This window comes from Lissotriton helveticus, chromosome 10 (assembly GCF_964261635.1).
Source record: "Lissotriton helveticus chromosome 10, aLisHel1.1, whole genome shotgun sequence".
In the NCBI taxonomy this organism is placed as follows: Eukaryota; Metazoa; Chordata; class Amphibia; order Caudata; family Salamandridae; genus Lissotriton; species Lissotriton helveticus.
In genome coordinates this window covers 254362215-254388626 of record NC_136071.1, presented here as the reverse complement: position 1 = coordinate 254388626, position 26412 = coordinate 254362215, and the positions used below count along the sequence as shown (strand labels likewise).

Below are 26412 nucleotides of genomic sequence, written 5' to 3'. Positions count from 1 at the left end.
TGAATGTCAGTAGTATATATATATATATATGTAGTTATTGTATGTTTATTTATGTTGGTCTTTTAGCCCTGACGAAGTTCCCGTGGCACAGGGGAACGAAACGCGTTGGCTGTGTGCCAGTTCTCTTCAAAAAAAGAAATGGAATAAAAGAAGAATTTCTAAAAATATCTTTTTGTCTGGACTTTAATGTTGTGCACCTTCCATTTGGGCTTGTTCTAATTGTAAAAGGGCATCTTTTCAGCAGCTGATGTCGAAAGTTGTTACACACTTCACCAAACTTTGAAACTAGAGGGGTGTAGGTGCTTGACTGTGGTCTGCTGCTGTGTTCGTACATTTTCTATCAGATACAGTTAACAGCTTGTGACCTGGCACACATGCTTGCCTCATTGCCCTTCCCATGAGTATTTCATGGGGACTCAAACCTGTTTTCTTGTCGGGTATGCTTCTGAGTCCCTTCAAGAAAAGAGGTAAAGCATCAGGCCATTCCAATCGGGTAGATTCACACATTGTTTTCAATCTTGATTTGATTGTGTCATTCAGTTGTTCTACCAGTCCAGAAGCCTTTGGGCGGTATGCACAGTGCAGCTTTTGCTCAAATTTGAATGCTTCACAAATTAATCGAATGATTTCATTATTAAAATGAGACTCTCAGTCTGATTTAATCGTTACTAGAAAACCCAACCGAGGAATGAGCTCTCTTAAAAAGAGTTTGGCTACAGTTAAGCTGTCATTCCTTCTGGTCGGCTATGCCTCCACCCATTTGGAAAATAAGCAGACGATGACAAGAACATATTTTAATCCTCGACAAGCAGGTAACTGAATGAAATCAAGTTGGAGTCTTATGAATGGACCTTCTGCCTTTCCAATTTTTCAAGGGCAAACCACAGTTTTCCTATCAGAGTTAATTTGTTGACAAATTAGGCATCTCTGGCAAAGACTCTCTTCTACGTTTCTGAACCTTGCATTAAACCAATCTTGTCTGAACAACATTATCATTGCATCTCTGCCTATGTGTGAGTCCCAGTGGTACATTCTGGCCATGGGTGCAACCATACAGTCAGGTAACACTGGTCTCCCATCTAGATAGACTATCACACCATCTTCAGGCCTTCTCTGTCACCCTATTTTCTCCCATTCTTCCTTTTCTTTGGGTTCTGCTTCATTTTGTAAATCTCTCACTTCCTCCCATGTAGTTACACCTCCTAGCAGCATAAGTTGGAAGCTGATTACACATGCATCGATTTTCTTGTTTACTGCCATTCTGTATCTGGCACAGTGTTGGGCCACCTGGTCAGCATTACGATTACCAGCTGTCACTTTGTCATAACCAGATTGGTGAGCAGCACACTTGACCACGGACACTTCTTTTTGCAATTGAATTGCTTCGAGTAATTCTTTTACAAACTGTCCATTTTTAATAGGGGTTCCTGAAGAAGTCATGAACTCCCTTTGCATCTATAGCTGGCCAAAGTCATGCACAACCCCGTAACCATACTGGCTATCAGTGTAAATGGTTACTTTCCAATGTCTTTCAATTTTGCACGCTTTTATTAAAGCAATCAATCTGGCTACTTGTGCAGACTTGACTCCTGGTAAATAAGATGCTTCGACTATACCAGACAATGTAAATACAGCATAAGCAACATTCATGTCTCCTTCCTCGTGTTGCATACATGAGCCATCTGCAAATAGCTCATGTTCAGGGTCTTTTAAAGGTTCTTCCTATATGTCTGGGCGTGGTTTAGTACTGACTTCAGTAAGGTCAACACAATCATGTTCGACTTCCTCTCTTACTTCTTCAAAATGTGAATTGGGTAACAGAGTTGCCAGATTGAGGACAGTGCACCTTACTATTGTCACCTTCTCTGTACCAAGAATAACTCTTTCATACTTAGTCAATCGACTAGGAGTTAAGTACTGAGTACGTCTTCGGGTTAACAAAATCACGACTGCATGTGGGACATACACTGTTACAGGGTGTCCCATGACAATGCATTCCCTTTGCTCAAGACTCATGCAAGTTGCAGCCACAGATTTTAGGCACACTGGCAGTGCTGATGCCACTGGGTCCAATGTGGCAGAAAAATATGCCAGACTTTTTAGACTTATTTTAGACTTGCATTAAACCATGAGTCTGGATTAGGACTGAGAGAGCACAATTGTCTCTTGTGTCACAAAAAATGCAAATTCCTTTGAATAATTAGGCAACATTTGCGTAATTTTGAGAAAGCAGTCATGCTTTCATCATTCCATGCGACTAGATCTTTTGCCCGTTTCTTTGTTAGTTGAATCAATGGTTTAGCTAGCACTGCCCATTTCACAATCCACTGCCTGCAATAAACTTTAAACTTCGAGAAACATTATGATTTCTTTCTGTGTTTGGGGTAGTTTCATGTTTCTAATTATTTTGATTCTTTTGGAAGTCACTCTTCTGACCCCTCTTTCTATCTGGTGTCCCAGATACTTGACTGAGGTTGTACAGTATTGCAATTTTTCAGGGGACACTTTATGTCCACCCTTTGCTAAATGGTTCAATAATGCAATGGAATCAATCATACAGTTATGCCTGGTTCTCAATGCTATCAGTAAATCATCAATATACTGCACCCGAACAGATTGTCCGGGCAACACCTATGATTCAAGACACTTTTTCAAAATCTGATTAAAGATTGATGGACTTTCCGTGTACCCCTGAGGAACATGATTCCAGACGTAAACATGCTTGACAAATTTGAATGAAAATAAAAACTTGCTGTCTGGATGCAATGGAATGGAAAAGAAGGCGTGACATAAATCAATTGCAGTGAACCATCCTGCATTCCATGGTATTTGATACAGAATCACTGCTGGATGTGGTACTACTGGGCAACATGGGACGACAATTTTATTTATTTTTCGAAGGTGTTGGACCACCCTATATTTTCCGTTTAGTTTCTTTATGCCAATTATAGGTGAATTACAAGGACTGCTCATTATTTCCTTTAAAATGCCTTGTTTAACCAAACGCTCAATCTCTGTTGCAACATTTGCTATTATTTCTGGACTCATTTTGTACTGTCGAATATTTGGGTAAACTGCACCTTCTTTCACTGTCACTTTTATGGAATCAACATTTGTCATTAAACCTACTTATTTTCCGGGAACATCCCACACTTCAGGATTTACATAGGTTTGGAGCTCTTCTGGTAAATCTCCTATGGTCATCTTTTTAACTTCTGTTTCCTGTTTAGCCAACATGATTTTGTACCCTCCATCTTCATCTGGAGTCTGAATCTCGACACCATTTGGGGTGCAAAAGATGGTGCAATTCATCTTGCATAGTAGATCCTTTCCTAGCAAGTTTACAGGGCTAGAGTTGCACACAGCAAATGTGTGCATCTCTTTAAAATTACCAATACACACTTCCATTGGCTCTGTGACAGGGGTCCTAATTTGTTTATTAGAAACGCCCACTACTTGGATCCCTTCTTCTGAGAGGGGTAGGTTTGGTATGTCTAATGTTCTCACAGTGGAACGGGTAGCACCAGTGTCCAACAAAAAGGTAACATAATTTCCCTCCACTTTTCCCTCAATGTAAGGACCTGACTTATCTACTGGTAAGGATGCACCAAGTACACATTCCTCTTCCCCCCTCAGGCACCTTCAGTAGGACTTGTGTAAAAAAAAATTGTCCTGCAAAAGAAACTGTGGTGTTACTGTATTTTTCTTACCACTTACCTCTCGGGATCCGGTGTCCACACTGCATTTGGCTTGACTCATGAAATGTGGCACAGGGGCAGGTGGTAACTGATTCTGTATTACCTGTTGTGGCTGATTCATTGAAACCTCATTTTGTGTCTGTGGATTTAAATTTTGATTTTGGACATTATTATTCTGTATTAATTTACACTTGTTTCTCCAATGCCCCAATTTTCTGCACCCATGACAGGGAAACTTTTACTTTGCCTCTTCTTTGCTCATTTTCCCTCTAGGCTTGCTTCCACTACCTTCATCTTGGCCTTCCCTTCTTTTTTGTTTATTTGCTTGCTGACTTAACTGAAGTTCCTGCTGTTCTGCCATTTTTACTTGAGCCCACATTACTTTTTCTTCAAATTTCTTTCACTTATTATCAATTTCATCCTCACAGTATTTTGCATACTTGAGAATTTCATCGACAGGCTTTGCTTGCCAACATAAGTAATGTTCCTTAATTGTTTGTGGTATTTCTGGTTTTAGTCCGGACACAAAACGATATCTAAAATGTGTCATGTCCTTTTTATCAATGTTCTCTAACCCACTGTATTGTTTAAATACCTGCAATAGGCGTTCATAATATGCATGTACCGATTCATCTTTATTTTGGGTGGTTCTGTCTATTTTTGTCCAATCTGTTTCTTTTGGGGGGTATCTTTCCCTTCAAATAAGTTGTAACTTGATTATACTTTTTCATTACCTTTTCTGACAGAGTTCCTGTTTTTGGATCTCTAGGGTATTCATCATTTGGCCAATCTACTGTAATTTTACACTCGGTCCATGAATCAGCTGGAACAACTATGTCAAACAAACCATCTAAATCTTGTAACAATACCTTCAAAACTTTCACAAACCTTTCAACTTGCCTGTACCATTCTACTGGTTTTTCGCCAAGCTTTGGGAAGTCATTAGTAAATGATAAAATATCCTGCCGGGACCACGGGACATGTACATAACCTCCTCCTTGCACTTCTCTTATTGGACACAACCTTTCAACCTTTTCTGTTTCCTTCATTAGATACTCAGATGCAGTTTGATTTGCCTGTGCTTCCTCCTTTTTCTTTGTCCATCTGGTTTTCCATCTGTCTAAATCTCCCCATTTCTGCAACAGCGACAATAATTCTTTTATCTGCAAATTTCGTCCTGACACATTCATGTTTTTTAAATCTTTGTCAGAAAATTCCGCTCTATATGGTTTCTGTAATACCTTTGATTTGCCAATGTCAATTCCCATTTCAGAAGCCAAATTCATTAACTTTTCATGGAAGATTTTCGTATTTCGAGTAATACTTCTACAGGTTATATGCCAATACAACACGGTGTTTACACCGCACTACCATTACAACGCTGGTTTTACAACGCAAGTCATTACCACGGCTTGCGCTGTAGGGTGCTGGACTTAGGAATAGTAAGATTTACTATTCCAAGACCACCCTACGTACAGTAGGGAAGGTGTTGGAATAGTAAATCTACTATTCCTTAGCCTAGAGCGCCCTCCAGCACAAGTCGTGGTAACGACTTGCGTTGTAAAACCAGCGTTGTAATGGTAGTGCGGTGTAAACACTGCGTCATAATGGATGTTCCCCACTTCTGCATATAAACAATAACTCTTCTTCATTAAAAGAATTTAACCTTTCCAATCCTACATTTCCAGCTACCATTTCCTCCAATTCTACCCTTAATTTAAATATGTCTAGCACCTTTGACTGTGATCTTGGCTTTTCTATGTCTCTTGTCCATCTTTCTAATTCTTCAGGGGTTACTACAGTCACACTTCTCGTTATTGTGGAAGTCTCAATCTGTACTTCTTTTTGAGTATCCGGGAGTAATTTTCCTGATCGAGTCACCCACTCGTTCTCTTATAGGTAAATCCATCAAGGAAATTACTGCCTCACATTCACTTGCTTGGTCATTAATTATTATATTCTCTTTCCAGGGCTGTACTATGGGTGTAGTTAGAATGGGAGTTTTAGGACTGGGTTGCTTATCTCTATATAAAGGAACTACGGGACCTATAGTTACGGGTATTGTCAGGGCTTCAGGACTTGTAGTTAATTGAGTTATTGTCTGAATTAACTCACTATGCTGTTTATTTATTGCTTCTCTTTCTCTTTCTTGCAGTACCTTTTCCAATGAGGTCTCATGTATAATCTGCGGAACCAAGGGTGGTTTTAGAAACGGAGCACTAGGGGTAACTCTATTGGTTTCTTCCTGATAAGGTGGCGGATTTTTCATGAACAAATCCTCAAAAGAATCATTTTCTGAATCCCCACCACTAGTCATTAAATGTTTGGTTTTCTCGATACTCTTACTTCCAGTCGGTTCTTCAGTGGTAAATACAGGATATAATCCTTCCACCAGCTTAAACTGTCTCCATTGTTTCATCTGCTTATCTCTTTTCTCTTTGGGAAATTTAGGGTAAAATCTACTAAAATTCCTGTCACAACGAGGTCTGTCTCGTTCAAAAGCCTCAGCCTCCCACTCTTCTAAGGCTTCATATTGTGTTAATCTTGGTCTGGAGTCTAATTCATTCATGCGAGTTGCGTAAATTATGCAATATTCTACCATTAAATGTACCATGTTCTCGAAATGACAATATGCCATTGTCTGTTGTGTACTCTATCCAATTTTCTAACCATACACAAGTGTGGTAGCCTCTTTCTATCATCATGTATGATGCGAGCGTATTTGGTGGTGGAATAATAATTCCTTCTCTTGTTTTAACTGGCTTATCCTTTTTAAAATAATTCTTAATTTTCTGCATAAAAGAATTTTTTCTTTTTTCTCCGTACATGATATATGGTCCTCTAATACTCTGTTCTCGGGCAAAACCTAAGTATTTTTTATCTGGGCGATTTCCTATAAATGCTGGATCTAAATGCCACATATAATCACCGCTGTCCTATTTACTGAGAATTTTCAGTTATGACAATTGCATTAATTTGTTTACTTTGCAGAAATGTCTCTCTAATACCAGCACGTTTCTTATTTTCAATGACCAATTAATACTTGACTTACAAGTTGCGTTAACTAATGCTTGCCCAGCTTTTCTATGACATGAGTTTTCACTCTCTGCACTCACCCCTCCTTTACAATTTTCTCACGACTACACACCCGCTGCCTCTACCAATCCCAGCACGGCTCTCTGTGATGTCAGTACAGCACCCGCGACTGACTCCTCCCTTTCAAGGTAATACGACAACTCAATTTCAAATAAAATTTACTGAAGCATTTCACTAAGTAACAACTAAAAAAAACATTTGCTACTGTGCCTGATTGACTAAATTCAAAGAAAAGACAATTTCTTTTATGAGTAAAACCTTTTCTTCTGTCTACTCTTCACACACTACGAGTAAAACTTCTTCCGCTTACTCTTCACTCAAGCAAAAAGAAAGAACCTGTTACTTCTTCAGACTTATCCTTTCTAGGTGACATAAGACTAAAATTTCACCAGCGAACTCCTTTGCTATCAATCACTCTCTCTTTTATACGGGAAAATAATCCCTAACTATTGCTTCAAATTTTACCTAACTTTCCGCACTTACTTCATCAAGGCAAGTAACCTCACTGCAGTGTGGCTTCCATTTACCACCTGCTATTCAATATCCCTGGGGATTTCCAGACAAACAAATAACAGTACAAACGGGTTTCGGTTAATACATAAAATCAATAAAAAATCAATACGCAACTAATACCTATCTTAGCTAAACCCTAATCATGTCTCATTTCCTTTTTAACTTCTCTGGCATTTCTGTAGAAATAGCTGGATACAATCTAGTCCCTTCTGCTATGGCCTTCAACCACCTCTGCTGTTCTTCATGACTATCGAGCATCTGCATAATTACGCATTGCTCTTTTCATCTTTTTGTGATATTTTTCCCTTTCTTTCTCTTGTGCAACTTTCTCCCAAATATTTAGTGGGTCTAGGGAGTGGTTTAATTTAGCACCATTTTTATTTCAACTTCTCAATAATCCTAGTTTAAAAAGTACCATATTTTGGAAATTTGAATGAACCTTCTTTCTCAGTAATCTTTCACTATTGACAAAGCCATAAACATGTACGTAATCCCAATTCAGTCATCATGTAATGTGCAACATACCCTCAGTAGGTGCCTCTTCACCTTCCTGTATCAGAACTGTAACATCATCCTTCACAAAACTCTTAAATTCTTTGAAGCATTTCATGATTCTCAAACTCGTAAGGCCAGCAATCGCATAAATTCCATTTACTTCAATCTTGTCAGATAGAAACAGCTCGGAGTGTTTAAAACGCCACTGCTCTCCTCTCCGATGCAGTTTGTCAAGACCTTGTTTTTTTTCTTTTCGGAACACGTCAGCACCCTCTCTACTAAGACTCGTACCCTGAATGTCTTGCTGTCTGTATTATGTTTGCTTTCTTTTGCACTGCTCTGTACTTGTTGTGAAACGCTCCGATACCTTCCGGTCAGGCTAGCGCTATATAAAACTTCTTAAATAAATACATAAATTTATAGAAATCCTGTTAACAAATCGCAATGTGATATTCACACAACCCCTGACCTATCACAGTGTGGCACCCTGATGTCACCAACCAATCACAGCGCAAATGTAAACCAACAAACCAATCTCAGCACGAAGCACTAGGACGTATGATATCACTCCTTGCAACAGCTCCCCCTCACAATAATCTCAAGTACTTCTTGTTTGCTCTGCTAAAGAAAATGATTGTACTTCAACAACTGTAATACTAAGATTGTTATGCCCTCTGACTTGTGCCACACAAAAATAATTTCACATTTGTAAGTGAAATCTTGACCAGCGTGAAATTACTTTTTCATTAATTAATCAATGCTGCTTCTCCCTTTGCGCAATCAGGTTCTGCTAACATTAATCAATATTAGAACAATCACAACAGTTCATAGTGTCCCTATCTCAATTGTTTAGGTGATGGTACCTCACACTCTACACCACAAAAACTTGTAAGCAAGAAATGCCATTCGACAATGGCTACTTAAGTATTTTCTACACTTTCTTCTTAATATCCTGGGATCTTAGGCTAGATCCAGCCCGAAACTCTTCAACTTCTTCATATATAAACACTAAACATCTCTATTCATCCAACCATTCACTCTCATCTCAATAATACTCCAGTAAACACAATTACAATAGATGACGCATCACCCTATTAATACTCACAACTCCAAAACAGCAACCGCCTTCGAAAATTCCACCTTGTCAGTTCTTCAAACTCTGGGCATTGGATTGTTTTTTTTTCATTCCAACTTGGGCAATTATTTTAGAGTTCATTGTTCAAGGTGTGAACTATAACTCTACTACCAGAAAGCTGATAGTGCTGAGTTGGGGCAAAATTGAAATAATATGGTTCAACCTTTTCTTACCATCAATTTCAGAATTAAGCCCTTCCCTGTTCAGGCTTCTGAATACAAGCCGCTTTATTTATAAAAATATATATATATTTGCATTTATAAACCATAAAAGGAGCATACATCAGAGGTCCACCGACCAGAAAATGTAATCATTAACTCATAAAAGACATAAGAAATATAGCAGCTAATCAATTATTCAGTTAGACATCATTCACATAGAAAATGGAGACTGTGCAAATTAGCTACATGAATATACTTAAATCATTAATGTTGACACTTACAAAAAATGTTATGAGTTCCCCGTACTTACATGTATTAAATATGAACAGATTGAAATGTTTAATAATGTATTCGGAAGTTATATGCTAGTTTCATATTAAAATGCGATTCACAATTTAACATGATATTGTCGTATAATTAGCCAAATATCATGTATGCCTCATTTTACTTTCCATTTTCAGTGAAGTCATGGACTAAATATTCTAAAGCGTATGGGAACTTCTTGAAATATAGCAATTTGTATTGAAATGATAACTGTTTCCTTTGACATCTCTGTATTGAATAGCGTACGTGTAACACATTTTGTTACACTCTGAAACAGCTGCTTGGGAAAGAGCACATATACATTTTTAGTTTTCTCTGTTTAAATGTCCTATTGTTCAATGTGTCCTATGCTGACATAGACTGCACAATGGAACTGAGTGGTCTGACAATTTGGTGATACCAGGGGGTGTCACCCCAGAAACCTTTTGAGTATAATGCTGTTGTGACTCTCGTTACAGTGACAGACTGAGACAGATTGCTGTCTTGACGAACTGGAACTGACTACTTTGAACTTTACTGAATTTCCTGAGAGTCTTTACAAGGCTCACCTGGCTTCTTATGGACCTACCCTGTACATGTCCACATCTCCCTCGGCTGAGGAAGATTTCCTATACATCCATCATATTCTTCCTGAATTTCAGAGGCTTGGTATATTTCATTAAATCCTTCACTAATTGATTATTAGGGCTGTATGCTACTTTATTTGAATAACAAATGTTCTTTACCTAAAGAATGAATAACTAAACTTTAAACTCTTAATCTGATTCTGCTGTTCTGACTCATCATTTCTTGTGAGTCATTTATTGGGTTTGGATTACCTAGGATCACTTTGAGAGCTTCATCTAATTGTAATGTTTTTGAGTTGAAGATACAGTTATCCTATTCCTGGTCCTCAATGGGTAGCTGTCCATCCTCCAAATATCCAACCCCTTTCAGCACAGAGCAAGATCCAATGGAGGGCCAACTGTACGTATAAGGTAGTCCGAGGTTAAAAATATATATGAGAGTATTTATACAAGGGCCAGTAAAGCAACGGCTGTTCGTAGAGGGCAAGTGAAAAATAGAAGAAATGGGTGTCTGGGAATCGCTATGTTGAATGAGTGTTGAGCTACACTAGGAGCACGCACTAATATAAAAGGCAAGAATAATGTTGCAAAAGTGCAGGTCTCTCCTCTTTAGATCCAATCAGGCAACAGCATTCATATGAGAGTGAATTCAGCTGTTCCTTTACTACGAAATAACTTGCACCTCGCAAAGTTTTATTACAAAGTTTTACACATACATCTTACGTATGTAACCTCTTGATTCATAAGCCTCCGTTCCCATAGGCATCAAACAAAGTTTAACTTTCTAATGTTAAATGTTTAGTTGTGTAAACAATGAACTAGGCTAATGAAGAGAATTATCAACTTGCAAAAATACTGTTTAGTAATGCATTTGATTAACACAACAAGAAATAGTGTTTTAAAATATACAACTATTTTATTCAAGCATTATGCAAAATTTAGGGTAAATAGGACTTGTAGTTATCACAATAAGAATGAAGTACTCTGTTAAACCTGAGCATTCTGCAGCTAGCTAGGATGAATATTTCTAAGCATGTGACATTAGGGTAGGTCTCAAATTTTCATTATGCACATTTCAACATTGTCGCGTTCACTTCTAGTTAAAAGAAAACTTGCAGTTAAGCATTTCTGTTGACCATACGAATAATTATATCTGCCTAGTGCAGTTTACACATTTAAAAATGCGTCATTTATTTTTCAAAAAGATTCACGTTAATCATTGCACATATAACTGTTATTCAAAATAATTTGCATCCTAATCAATTAGCTTCTTCAATGGTTGGGGGCATTATTGCTCAGTACTCCAAATGGTAAATTCATGTTCTTTAATGCCTGGATTTATTGATGAGCTTTAATGTCAAGCCACTTTAATACACATTTCTACTTGCTGCGAGCACCGACTCTTCTTACCGCTTGGTGAGACTGATATTCATTACAGCATGGGGCCATTAATGCTCATTGATGCTCATCAAGCCATGGGGCAATTCACGCTTATTAATACATTCGACAATTACTATTCCATACAAGCCTAGGCCAGTAATGTTTAATGCTGTCATGGGTGTTTCAAGTTTCTTACTCACTGGCCATTAATGCCAAGGCCATACTGGCTAATAAATGCATGGAGCAGTTTAGCTCATTCCTACCAAGTGAAATATATCCTTATTAATGCCTTGGTGCATTTTTTGCTACATGATTCAGATTTGAAAACTCAAAAAACAACTTAATTTACTGTAAAAATGTAATGTTAAGGTTTAGCTAAGGTGAATAGGTAACCATTGGCGTAACAAAATATGAGGGGACCTCCCTGCAAGGCACGTGAGGGTGCCCTCCCTGGCCTCAATCAGGAGCTCTGCAGCCAGAGTGCTGTTGGAGGGCTGCAGGGGCCTGTGTTACGCCCCAGCAGGGAACACCTTAACTTCTACCCTCATTCTGAAAAAAGGCAGTAATCATATAGTAATAAGAGATTGGGTGAGTGGGTTGCTGAGTGTTTGATGCAAAAACAACAGTTGATGGACAGAATGCAGAACAATGTCATACATTCACCCCAGTACAGAGATCTGGGCCTAAATCCATCTTTTTTTGCTCACCAAGCCACCTCAGTTCAGACATGGCCATATGCAAATCAGCCTTGACCCTGCGCCTCATGGGAACAGTCCAGCCCGAACTGCAAGCCATGTCTTCCCTGGATCGGAATCAAGCATCCTAGGACCGGTTTCTGACTATCAGCCGTCATCAGCCAGGGTAGCTTGACTCCAGTGGCGTGGAGAGCACAGGACTCATGTCTGAGCATACCCGTCCCACTCGGGGTGACAAATGCAAAAACAACAGTTGTTGGACAGAATGCAGAACAATGTCATACATTCACCCCAGTACAGAGATCTGGGCCTAAATCCATCTTTTTTTGCTCACCAAGCCACCCCAGTTCAGACATGGCCATATGCAAATCAGCCTTGACCCTGTGCCTCATGGGAACAGTCCAGCCCGAACTGCCAAGCCATGTCTTACCTGGACCGGAATCAAGCATCCTAGGACCGGTTTCTGGTTATCAGCTGTCATCAGCCAGGATAGCTTGACTCCAGTGGCGTGGAGAGCACGGGACTCACGTCTGAGCATACCCATCCCACTCGGGGTGACGAATGCAAAAACAACATATGATGGACAGAATGCAGAACAGTGTCATACATTCACCCCAGTACAGAGATCTGGGCCTAAATCCATCGTTTTTTTGCTCACCAAGCCACCCCCGCGATGTAACAGCATTGCGGTATACTGACCGCGTTGTTAAGGATGTTTCCCATGTAATTCACGAAGTACTCCTTCCACTCCAACCATTTGATAGTTGGTTGGGAACCTGTAGCCCAAAAAGGATGGGGAGAACTAATTGTAAAACTCTGCTGTGCCATGGTTTGCTCCTCTATTTTAGCACTTATAGTTTGTTCCACATCTCCAGCAACTTGATTACCTTGATCCATAAAAGGCTATTTGGATGTAGTTAGTAACAACAATGGTGAAAAAACACCTAAAAATAGTCTTGCTGTACATGTAAGAGTAATGTAGAAGAAATGATACAAAAAGGCTTGAAATATATAAAAATATATATATATATATCGGTCGTGATCCGATAATCTCACCTGTTTCTAAATCATAGTCCCCAAAAGCGTTGTTCTGAAATAAATCCCTTGCTGGAAGGTTAACACCGAGCTAAGGAGTGCTGTCTGCTTCAGGGAAATTCTCCTCAGTTAATATTCCTCCACAAAAATGGCCGCTACGCAAGGTCACGTAACGTGACCTTGCGTGATGACATCACCAGAAATGCGCTCCTATCGCGTCTGCTTCACATTTCATGTAGAACACGGATCAGCGCACGAGAAGGGAACTCAGCCGCTGCTCAAAAGATGCAGCCGATGGCGGTTCCCCAACTGTCACCGCACAGCAAATGAAGGTAACTTTTGAGTCTCACCTTAAAAATTCTGCTTTAAAGTCCTCCTCAATAAGATGAACACATGCAGTGCTGATCCTTTTCAGCGTTAGTTAAACGCAGCAGTGTAGACTCAAACTGGTCCGGAATTTCACAAAGTCGATTCCGTCGTGAATAAATAATCCGTGGATAGCGTGGTAGCGTTTCCTAAAACGATTGTCGCCAATTGTATTACGAGAATTAGGCAATGAAAGCTTGTAAGGATTTATTCTTAAGATTTATAATAGAAACAGGCAAGTGCCAGATGGCATGACTCACAGCTTGAAACACAACTGCAAGTGAATGCTGAAGGTAGAACCTCAGTGACATTCCTATGGTTCCATGAGCCACTGTACCACGAGTCATTTAAAGGAGCAAGCACAATACAATAACCTATATACAAAGTGTTACACAACGCATTGTTTCCCACACATTGATAAGCTAACTTATGGTAAGTATGAATAGATACATATAGATTTAATAACCATGAGGCAACCTCCAAATACTTTGGAGATACATATTGTCAAGGTATATTTTTGTGATGTTAAATATATTAAACTTAAACTAACCTACATATTTTTACCTTTAGGTTATCTATATAGAAAATATTTTTAGCAGTTGATATTTACGCTATATTTTTAGGACACTTGTTCGTCCACCATATTCTTGTAGTATACACTAAGGGGTTGATTCCGATCCTGGAAAAAAAAACGTCCGTACGATTCGTATCCGGAGCCCTCTCCGTATGAATCGTAAACATACCGTAAGACCCGACGAGTACGTTCCGGACCGGGGTATGAGGACGCGATTCGTACGGTCCACGTCAGGTAAGGGCGATTCGTACGGAAAAGCACACAATCACATACACACCGTACGGTCCGTACACCCCATGATCGCGGGGTATGGTGCGTACCCCTGCGATCATGGGGTGTACGGTGCGTAACCCTGCGATCGCAGGGTGTATGCACCGTACACCCAGCGAACATGGGGTACGGTACGTACACCCCATGATCACAGGGGTACGGTCCGTACACCCCATGATCGCAGGGGTATGCACCGTACCCCTGCGATCGTGGGGTGTGTGCACCGTACCCGGGGGGCAGTTCTGTACCTGTTTCGGGGCGAACTCTGCTTTTACGGCTGTTTTCAGCTACCGTAGAAAAAGCGTCGTACGGTGCGTACCCGACACGAATCGTACTTGCTGGGTCGGAAAAATCAGCCGCGAACCGTACAGATGTCGCATACAGCGGGTTCCGAGGGAGAATCGTACGGGGATTTGATTCGTACGGTCTCTGTATGATTCGTACGGAGTCCAGCTCCTGGTACGAATCGTACTTCGTCGTACGTATGGGGGACGTTGCAGGGTACGATTCGTATGGGGAAAACGCTCTGAACGGCTATTCGGAGTGGTTTTTCCCGAATCGGAATCGACCCCTAATTTTCATGGAAACATTTTTGAGCAGAAAGAGTTGAAAAGCTAGTTAGAGGAGTCATTTTATTATTACAGATAATTTTAATTCTAGACTGTAAAAAGAAAATTTGAGACATGCTTTTATATGGCGATTACAGAATTCCATGTTTAAGAAATGATTACATGAGAGAAGTAGTAATTCTTAAGCATTATTTTAGATATTATAATTTATGCATAGTTTTTTTATATGGAGCAATAATGAAAAGTTATGCCTTTTTGGATAACTTGTGATTTTTAATATGGTGTTCTTATTGTTTTAAAATTGTGAAATATTTCAAATTACGTCATACCTGTGAATTATGGCCTATAAATCACGGGTTTGACATCATATCCATACATTAATGAGGTTTATATACAGGTATTTAACCTTAAACATCAGTTATATGAAATGAATTGCGGTGAGTTATATTTACAATTATTTTCTCCTATTTTCTTTAGTTTGACCTGGTATGTGACAAAAAGGAACTGAATGACATCTCGCAATCCATTTTCATGCTGGGACTTCTTCTTGGTGCCTTGATATTTGGTCCATTAAGTGACAGGTATGGAAAGCAATAATACACTTATAGTGTGCGGCTATCATAAAAGTTTTATAATGGAGGCTGGAACTTCATTTGGATTAGTACCTAAAATTATGTGTTGGGGACTAGGTAGCCAATCAGAATTCTCAGTTTACCAGCTATAACTACCCTTCTAGGCCAGCTCTGTGAGAATTCAGTGGATGCCAGTTCCCAGTTCCTCCGCATGCTATTGGGCTTAGACCTGGCTAAACCACTCTGTTGCTTTACCTCAGGCATTAGTGGTGAATGGTGCATGGAAAGAGACTTTTGTATTCCACCATGCTCCTCTGGTATCTTTTGCGGTTTCCTCGGCTGACTGAAAGTTGCTCTCTAATGCCGGCTCTGAATCTTGCTCTGCTGAGGAAGAAAGCACACCTGATCATCCACAGTTCTTTCTAAAAGAATGTACTCTTTATAAAAACCTTGGCCAAATGTTGCAAAGATTTTACAGCGGATTTGTGCACTTTTTTGATGTAGACCTGATAAAACATATATTATGGTGTTGACAAAGTAACTCAAAGGCAATTTTGGGTTGCTTTGTGAATAAAACAAAAGGAACTCAATGCAGCACACTGAGCTGCCTTACATTACATTGCATTACTTGGCATCCTATGGGTGGCACATGGGCGTTCCCATGCATCCACCCATGGATTTTGATGCACACCCATATTTACAAATTCTTGTAGATTTGGGGCTGTGCCAAAATGATGTGCCTGCCTGAGGCTGGTGTTACGAGGAGAAATATCTTAATTTCTCCTAGTTATCTCCTCTTTGCATGTGTGTGCCATTCTGCTTCATACCTGCAAAGAGGGAAAAGCCTTGAATGATAGTATGCAGGAATATACCCCTATCCAAACTATCTTGACCACAACGCAGACACCCTTTGTTAGAAGTTGTGTTATTGGTTGATTGGAGTGTAAGCCTTGGTCAAGCAGCGACCACAATCCTAGTCAGGGTAAGGTGCAAGCAAACCCCAATTTAACCTGTGCTAACCCTCTGGTAGCTGTCCCAGAGCAGTAAGGCTTAACTTAGAAGCAGTTTGTAAATTCTTTGTGCAACACTTTAAACAGTAAAACAGTGAAAACATCTCAAAAATGATTCCCCCACCAGTTTAGAAATATAGCGCTGGTTTTAATAAATAAAACAAGACCAAAATGACAATAATCCAGTACTGGAGATATTGGTTTTTAAAATTTATAGTGAAAAATAGCACCAAAAAGCACAAAGCTCTATTAGGGATATCTAGTTGGACAGGAACGTGACTAAGGGCCAGATGTAGGTAATCCCAGATTACCGATTCTTAAATACCGAATCGGTATGATTCGGTATTTAAGAACAGGCAAATGGGATGTAGGTCATTTTTCCTAAAAAATTACCGAATCGGTAACTTTTGGTAATTACCGAATCGGTATTTACCGATTCGGTAATTGCCATTGATTCCTATGGGCCTGGAGGCCCATATTAATGAATGTCAATTACCGAATCGGTAAATACCGATTCGGTAATTGGGGGAAACATTGAAGGGTGGCAGGGTGTCACTTTGACACCCTGTTGCACCCCTCAATTATGTATGGGTGCACATGTTACAGACATACATGCCCTAAGGGCATGTATATCTGCAACATGGCACTGCTTTTTCAAAGGTTTTCATTATTTACCACCAACTTCTAGTTGGTGGTAAATAACGAATCCTTAACTGAGGAATGCACTAACTTGAGTGCTTCCTACATCCTGGATTCGGTAATTTACCGAATCGGTATGTTAAGAATTCGGTATTCTACCGAATCCTTTAAATTACTGATTCGGTAAAATACCGAATCCTTAAAAAATGCCACCTACATCTCAAAAACACAATACCGGTCGGTAACGGCCGAAATTCGGTAATTTCGGCCGTTACCGACCGGTATTGGGCGACCTACATCTGGCCCTAAGTCACAAATTGAGGCCCACCGCGATAGAGAGCGATCCGGCTACACAGACCCTGTTAGGCCTGCTGAGCAGAGTGCCTTAAATCCTTGTTGGTGAGCGGTGCGTGCATCCACGTCGGAGATGCATTGTGCAGCCGAGTCAGTGCATTGGTTCTGAGATGGGTGAGGCTGCTGTTTAGAGGTCCTCTTGTGTCGACATTGAGGATCCCGTTGATGGGACTTGCGAAGTGAAGTCTAGGCGATATATAAATGTCAATAAAAATGCAAATGTAAGTCCGTATTTGTAAAGCGCAAACTACTCACCCTTACGGGTCTCAAGTCGCTGGGGGCCGTTGTGGAAATTAAGTGAGCTATTGCCCAGAGTCACATGGTGCTGAGCTGCCACCGGAGCCAGGGATCGAACCGTGAACCCTGTGCTCCGAAGTCAGTTGCCCTGGCCACTGCACCACACCTCTCCATGTGACATCTCTGATGTGTCAGTTCTGATGAGCAATGAAGTGCAATGCAGATATTCGGTGTCATCATTGAGGCTGCTGTCAATGTGGGATGCGAGGAGCTGTGCCTGGGAAAGCATTGCACAGTGTTGGTTCCAAAGACGATGCACCAGTCCCAAGATGCTATTTGCAGTGTTGATGCAAGACTTTTGTGACAGGCTCAAACCATGCAGCAGCGGTAATGCATCGGTTCTGCTCTGGGATGGGCCGCTCAGCCAAGGAGATGCTTCAGTTCTGCTTGGGGATGCATTGCTCAGCACAGAAGATGTGCCAATTCTGCTGGTAAGCACTTTAGGCCCACTTCCAAGGGTCCAGAACTGGGTTGGCACCACTTGGCAGGGTAGACTTACAGATGGCAGAGTCCAGATGCAGATGCAAAGTTGGAACACTGTTATGTCCCTGACAGCAAAATCAGGTCAGAAAAATGGAAGGAGGCAGGCAAAAAGATGGGGGAAGACCACCCTAAGGCTGTCAGGTCTAATACCCTTAGACTGCTAAAAACTCAGTAGTTGCAGAATCATTTGATCAAGGGCTTCATTCTTGGGCTTTTTCATGTGTTCATATCTCTGTCTCTTCTTAACTAGGTTGCACTCTACAAGTACCAAAACATATATACATAAAACTAGATAGAGGCGGGCTTGTTTCTTGTCTAGAAAGTTAACATTTGCTATGAGTCTGATTGCGCACAACAGTTCATAGTTTGTCTGTGGCTCAGGTACAGTTATATGAGTAGTGTTTGTTTTTAATTTTCTGGATCTTTGCTGATCCTGACCTGCTAGATGTCCCTTGGCCCTCAGACAATTACAAGTAGACCGATTTACCAGTTTGAGGGGGAAACCACACAGGTTATTGCCCACAAGACCATCAGGTATTTGATGTATTGTTGTGAATTACTGGCATCCTTTCAACAAAAGCCCACAAATACAGTCCTCACTGTTGTTTCAAACACTTTATTAAAGCCTATTTGTAGTGCAGAGCATGTGTAAAACTATTGCTGATATGGGAATGATTTTATCGATTCGATCATGAAAGAACAAAATGTAAAAATTCTGAAAGCAAGCAACACTTTACATAGTAATGGATCCCTTTTTAATATTTTTCCCGCCACGAAGTGTTTTAGCAGTAAACGTCTGCCACTCTATGAGGGTTAAGAATTTGTTTGTTGTCACATAATTGAACTTTTTTTTTTCAAACATATTTTTATTAGCATTTTATTTAATATCTGACACATATATCAGCTCATAACATTACATGGGGGTACAATTCAAAATATAGTATGTCTTTGTAGTATCCAGGTATAGCTTGGCCGCCATTTCCAATGTTTAGCATAGGGCTATCCTTAAGAGCCTGATGTGTGGCATAACCTCAGGAATCAGAGTCTGTGGCCATTATTGTATAATCATTGCAGCCCAGAACATTTGCCGATTACATATGCAATTTGTAATTTACATTTATATGCAACCTGGTATGAGAAAGGGGGCAACTAGGGAAAATGACACAGAATATAACTCAGAAAAAAATAACGATTAACTATTATTCTATGCAGGGTGGTGCAGTAACACATGAGCCAATTAGGGGAAGAGAACAATGGGAGGATATTGGGCGGGGGGGCACAGGTCAGCTCCAATACACATTAGCCCTTCAACCAGTTGTTGGGTGAGTCTACCCAAGGTGCAAGCATGTCAAGGGGGTGGTTCAGCAGGGAGGCAGCACTCACTCTACTCACAGGACCGATGCGTCCTTAATTCCCTTATTTGTAATTCTGTTATTTCCCACACACATCATCATTATCCCTATTAGTGTCTCAGGTTATCTGATTTTGGTCTCCATCTGAGTGAGAGATGTTTCCACCATCCCCAACCCCACTATGATATCTCTCAGGGGGTAACACAGCGTTACTTCGCGAGCATTACTACACAGTGCTATTACTACACATTTTTTAGTTCGCGTTTACCTTTACTTCGCATGTTTTTACATAGCATTCTGTTACTTCGCAAATGCTATTACTTTGCATTATTTTACTACGACGGGACGTGCAAAGAGGAGAGAGGTAAGTAAGTGGGAGTGTGTATTTTTTAAGAGTGTTTGAGTAGTAGTTTTTTTAGTTTTAGGCTAGTGCAGGGGGTTGTGTTTTAGTGTTTAGGGTAGTTTTGTAGTGTTTGTGTAGTGTAGGGTAGTGTTTTAGGGTTTAGGGTAGTGACAGGTGGTCGAGTAGGGTAGTGTAAAAGCATAGGTGACGGAGTGGGAGTAGGGGTAGGGAAGTGCTAGGGGTAGTGTTTTAGAGGTTAGGGTAGTGTTGAAGTGTTTGGGTAGTGTATTTTAGTGTAGTGTTTTAGGGTTTAGGGTAGTGTTGGTGGTTTGTGCAGGGTAGTGTTACAGTGTAGGGGACTGAATCGTAGTAGAGGTAGGGGTAGGGACATGCTGGGGGTAGTGATTTAGGGTAGTGTTGTAGTGTTTGTGTAGTGTAGGGTAGTGTTTGAGGGTTTAGGGTAGTGTCGGAGGGTTGTGTAGGGTAGTGTTTAAGCGTAGGAGATGGACTGGTAGTAGGGGTAGGGTCGTGCTGGGGGTAGTGATTTAGGGTTTAGGGTAGTGTTGTAGTGTTGTTTGTGTAGTGTAGTGTAGTGTTTTAGGGTTTAGGGTAGTGTAAGGGGGTCGTGTAGGGTAGTGTATCAGTGTAGGGGACGGACTGGGGGTAGGGGTATGGTCATACTGGGGGTAGTGTTCTAGTGGTTTAGGGTAGTGTTGTAGTGTTTGTGTAGTGTAGGGTAGTGTTTTAGCATTTAGGGTAGTGTCAGGGGTCGTGTAGGGTAGAGTTTGAGTGTAGGTAACGGACTGGGAGTAGGGGTAGGGTCGTGCTGGGGATAGTGTTATAGGGTTTAGGGTAGTTTTGTAGTGTTTGGGTAGTATTTTAGGGTTTAGGGTAGAGTGAGGAGAACATGTAGGGAAGTGTTTGCATGTAGGGGCAGGAATTTGGAACTGCTGAGCAGTGTTCTGTTTCAAGGATTGATGTGGGATTACCATTGCTGGGTCGCGAATTCTGGCTAGCAATAGTGACATGCGGTCGCCAGAATCCGACAAGTCTGTCTCTTGCCTTCCAACCATTGCGCAAGCCACTGTAATTGAGAAGCCAGGAAGTAGCGTTCGGCACCCCCAGACCACTATCCGTCAAGGGACATTGCAATGTCGCCAAGGACACCTCCGATGCCTCTTTTCCCATATAAGATCCCACAATCAGACATCTATTTGCTTGAACCACCCAGCAGCCACTATGGTCGGAAGACTAATGAAGAAATACTTTAGACGTGGCAACATGACCATCTTTGATAGGGACATTCGGGCCATAATTGGAAGATGCAAGGTGCACCAGAATGGAACAGATGATCTAAGGGATCTAAGCTATCTTCCCAGGTTCCCTTCTCTCAAATCCTCTAGTGAATGGAAGATGTGTATCCCTAAGTATTTAAAGGTGGAGAGGGCCCAATTAAGATCCAGTGGAAGGTCTAACGGGCGGGGAAGGTTCGGGCCATGGGAAACAGGTAAGTCTTATTTTTATTAACCTTTAAGCCTGATAGGTGTTTAAATCTACTCAGGAGGTCAAGTGTCACTGCAGAGCCTTGCACAGCATCGCTAAGATAGAGCAAGAGGTTGTCAGCATAAATTGAGATGATATGGACATGTCCCCCAACTAATGCCCACACCTTTGCCTCCCTGATGAAACAGCGCCACCAGAGGTTCGATCGCCAAGGTAAACAAGAAGGGTGGAAGTGGGCATCCGTGTTGGGTGGCACGAAAATTCGATATTGCGTGGAGACCATTTTGCCTGTCTTGACCCTGGCCGTGGGATGTTCATAAAGTACCTTCACCCATTTCACCCAGTTATCTCCCAGCCCCATGTTTCTCATGGTTTCGGACAGGAAATCCCACTGTACAGTGTTGAAGGCCTACTCCAAGTATATTAACAGGAAGGCCGCCTGGGGGAAAAGCCTCACTCCAGGATGATAGGGCACTGAATACAGTCTGCGTAGGTTAAAAGAGGTATTCCGGGTTGGGATAAAGCCATTCTGGTCTGGGTGTATTAATGTAGATGTGTGGTAGTAAACAGAGCGCCAGTATCTTGCTAAGGATTTTGAAATCCATATTTTAGCATGGAGAGAGGTCGGGAATCCGTATTGTTGGCCCCCTCAGAGGTCGTCTTGAAAGCTGGATCACCAATGCATCTCTGGTAGATGTAGTGAGCTGCCCGAGCCACAAAGATTCTGCATATAGGGTCCCAGGCAGGGAGCCAGTTTTGCCACATATAGGGAGTAAACTTTTGCAGGGAGACCGTCTGGGCCCGGGGTCTTACCTGTGGCCATGCTCTTAACAGCCGACCGGATCTCCTGAATTTCTACCAGGCCACCTAACGTTGCTTTCACTTGTTGTTCACATATATAATACATTATGATAATAAGCAAGCATAAATGTATACAAACTAATCAATGATTGCCGATGAATGATGACAATTAGGGACATAATGAGCAAGTGCACAAAAGGGACTCATAATAGGCATGTAAGGAAAACATGGCATCCCTGAAATTATAGTAAGTATGCTTGTAATATGAGAATATAAGAAATCACACTAGAGCTAATTATATGTAAATATATATATGAATTTGATTGACAAATAATCAAACAGCTTTAGGCTTTATTTGATTGTGCAGCATAGTGAAAATTCAGGTACAAAAGCTGGGAGCAAAACTTGAGCTTAACCCTTCCAAATCCAAAGTATCATACATAGATTAAATCATCGAAGGTGATGGTGAAAAACAAACTATGGAGTTCTTTGGCAAAGCCATGAAGACACAAGGCAGTGCAGCTGTTGTCAAAGGTGGGCAGAAGATAATTGAAGGTCGTATAGTTGGAGACCTTGTTCTGGATAAGGAACCAGATGTGAAACTAAAGAGTCTCAAGTCTTTGAATAAGAAGATGTTCAAGATATGGGGGGCGTGGCCGAGAGCCGAGCATGGCGGAGGCTTCTTGAGTTATCTCCGTCCTCTGCCCGGTAACACAAGCTATATATCCTGTACCCCGGACGGCCCCTACATCCCACCCAGGTCCAGTGACGACGGAGGGACTCTAGAGCGACACAGTCGGAGCCCTAAGTCCTGCAAGATTTCACACGGGCAGTTGGAGCTCCCGAGGTGTGTGAGGCCTACCACCGGACACGCAGCCGCGGTCTGCCGTAACGGGAACGGCCGAGCGGGGTGAGCCCTGCCGGGACGGCGACACGGAGGGCAGCGGAGTGAAGGGTGAGTCGCCTATGCCGGGCGCTCCTGATGTTCACATCTGGAGCCTTGTACCACCATACGACATTTACTGCTGCGATTTAACACCGGGGCTCAACGAACGGCGATCGGAGCGTCCGAGATTGGAGGTGCCTAGTGATGCAGAAAGAGCCACGGTCTCCAGTAGTGTGAAAGGCAACGCCAGGTGAGCCCTGCTGGGGAGGCTAATGCAGAGGGCGGCGGAGAGGGGAGGAAGCCACATACGCCGGGGAGGCTAATGCAGAGGGCGGCGGAGAGGGGAGGAAGCCACATACGCCGGAGCACCTACTAGCCCGGATCCCTGGCATCTCGTTGCACACCTGGCACGACGTCTCATGGCCTTTCCGGGGCTTCACTAAACGCTGCAGACGCCATTTTCCACGAGGTACTACAGCGAATGAGCCGATCTGCGTTGGCAGGCCGCGTGTGTGTGCGTGTGACTCCACCGGGCGCACTACTGGACTGCACACGGCATTGTCTGGTGACTGCCAGGATACCAGGCGGTGACCTGGACACTGTGGATGACTGGCGCTGGGGCGCCTCTACTGACTGCAAGCAGGACGCCGCCATTAAGTTGTGGTCACTGAGAGGTTCCTTGGAGGTGCGACCTGAGGTGGCACATACCCTGAGAGTGCTGAGGGCGCTGACAGCGCTAGGGCCCACCGAGACGGAGGGGGTGGATGCCCCGGCGGCCACTGGAACTAGGGAGGGAGACCGGCCGCTAATGCTGGTTCACACGGGCGCTGGGCTGAGTCCTACCATCGCTGCCCGCTACGGTTGGTGGTTCCACTGCAGGTGAGGGTGACTCCTCACGTCTGTGACCCTGAGGCGACGGCGAAGTGGCGAAGAGGTTTGCATAGTATATATCGGAGGTGGGGAGGATACTACACACTGAGCCTTCCTACGTGGCGAGCGGCTGGGCCCTGCTCCTTGCGTGGCGGACCCCCTGGCTGGATCAGAGAGATAACCGGGGTGGGCCCAGAACAGACAACCAGCGCGGCGCTGCGCCCGTCCACACGCGGGACCACGAGCCACTAACAGCTGGCCCTAGGGAGCGTGTGACGTCTACGACGATTTGTGGTGGCCAGGAACGGGATCACCCGGGGTGAATAAACACCGCCAACCTGGCAGCGAGAATTATGGGCAGAAACAGGACCAATATGCCCGAGAGAGGTGCCGGTCTGGTGCTACAGTCTACTGGCTCTGAGGACCCACTGGCCTCCTCGAATGTAGAAATGGTGCCTCCAACGGGCAAGGACTCCCAAGAGGCTAAGCTGGACCTCATCCTGACTGAGATCAGGGTTTCCAGAGAGGCGCTCGAAACACGAATGGACAACATGGCAACTGGTATGTCGCTACTGCGTGCTGATCATAACAAGCTTGCGGAGAGAGTCACGGAACACAAGCTGGCACTAGATGACCTAATACCGCAACAGACGGAGCACTCCACAAAAATGGAAAACATGGAGATGCAGCTGAAGCTAATTTGGGAGAGGATGGATGATGCGGAAGGGAGGGCACGCCGCAATAATGTGCGAATCTTAGGTATTCCGGAGCGCAGTGAGGGGAGGAACCCAACGCAGTTTGTTGAAGACTGGCTGAGGAAAATTGCGGGACCACAGGAACTCACACCCCTATATAGTGTGGAGAGGGCGCACAGGATACCGGCTAGACCACCACGACCGGGGGCGTCACCACGACCTCTAATAGCACGTTTGCTGAATTATAAAGATAGAGACATAGTACTGAGATTGGCACGGGAAAAGGCACCATTGCGGTTTGAGGATAAGACGGTGTCGATATACCCAGACTTCACCCCGACGGTACAAAGGGCCAGGTCAACGTTTATGGGAGTGAAAAGACGACTGAGAGCCAGAAATCTGAAATATGCTTTGCTGTTCCCAGCCCGCCTGAAAATAATTCATGACAACAAATCACTCTTCTTTGATACGCCTGAGGAGGCGGCAGAATGGATGGAGGTGACACTGACGCCGATTACTTCACAAGACCCGCTTGTGGAGGACCGGACAGGGGAGCCGTCGTGTCGGGAGGAGCGACGGACCAATGCGAGCGACACACACGAGGAAGAGGATGAAGCGCACGGCCCAGAGACCACGCCCGAGATGCGGGGGTCCCAGGAGGGGGCCCGACTGACGGAGGCTGCGTTGGCTGCCCACAACGCCAGAGGCGGGCCGGCCTTGGATAGTGCCTCTGACGCCCGAACTGAGGTGTCCGGCTCTGCGGATAGCTTGCAACTTTTCCCGAAAATAACTGCACAGGAGGCAAATGAACTCTGAACGGGACTCTAGAAGACTCCGACTGGTAATGTACAGGATATGTAAGACCTTGGGTGGGACAGATGGGGCTGGGGGTATGAATACTTGTCAGGGCGCGCTGTAATGACTTCGGCGGGTTCCAGGCAAGGAGGAGCGGAACCACACCCCCAGGGCGCAGCAATGGTTCAGTCTGTTTTTCACCCCGGTTGGGTGCACGTGTTTGGACCTCATGTTTTTTTGAGTGGGGACCTTGATGTTTGGGGATTACTTGTTTTTCTGGCACTCATGGCTTGCTTCGTATATATACTTGGAACAGGGCTGGAAATGCTGTTTATGTCTGTCGCAGATTACCATGGGGACTCTTAGCGAATACAAAATGTGCACCTGGAATGTGCGGGGCATGGGCTCGATCCATAAGAGACACCGGGTGTTAGCGCAACTTAACAGGCGGCGTGTCGCTGTGGCATGCTTACAGGAAACACATTTGAACAAGGACGAGAGTACGAAATTGCTAAAGAAGTGGAAGGGGCAACTGTTTGCTACTACTTACTCTGTGTTCTCCCGAGGGGCGGCTATATGGTTCAGGAACTCGGTTCCTTTTAAATTGGTGGAGGAGAGGCTAGACCCAGAGGGCAGGTATGTGCTAGTCAGAGGATTGCTGGATGGTTCCCCTGTGGTGTTTGGATGCGTGTATGCGCCGAATACAGGCCAGTTGGAATTTCTCGCTGCGCTTAATAGGATGATAGCAGACTGGTCGGAATGCACATGGATAATTGGAGGGGACTTTAATGCAGTACTAGACATATCTCTAGATAGGTCACACCCACCATTACAGGCTACTGAATGTAGGAGACAGGCGGACGCACTCTCACAGTGGGCAGTAGGATGGGAACTGGCTGACATTTGGAGGCGTATGCACCCACTGGATAAAGAGT

At 43.0% G+C, this 26412-nt stretch overlaps 1 protein-coding gene across 5 annotated transcripts in view; it reads left to right on the top strand.

Moving 5' to 3' along the window:
- Nucleotides 1-26412, top strand: part of LOC144786225 (solute carrier family 22 member 13-like) — a 418586-nt gene that overhangs the window by 252346 nt on the left and 139828 nt on the right. For all 5 annotated transcript variants that reach the window (XM_078665254.1, XM_078665255.1, XM_078665257.1 and 2 more), the window contains one exon: nucleotides 15355-15458. In XM_078665254.1, the coding sequence (XP_078521380.1) occupies nucleotides 15355-15458 (104 nt within the window). The remainder of the gene's footprint in view (nucleotides 1-15354; nucleotides 15459-26412) is intronic.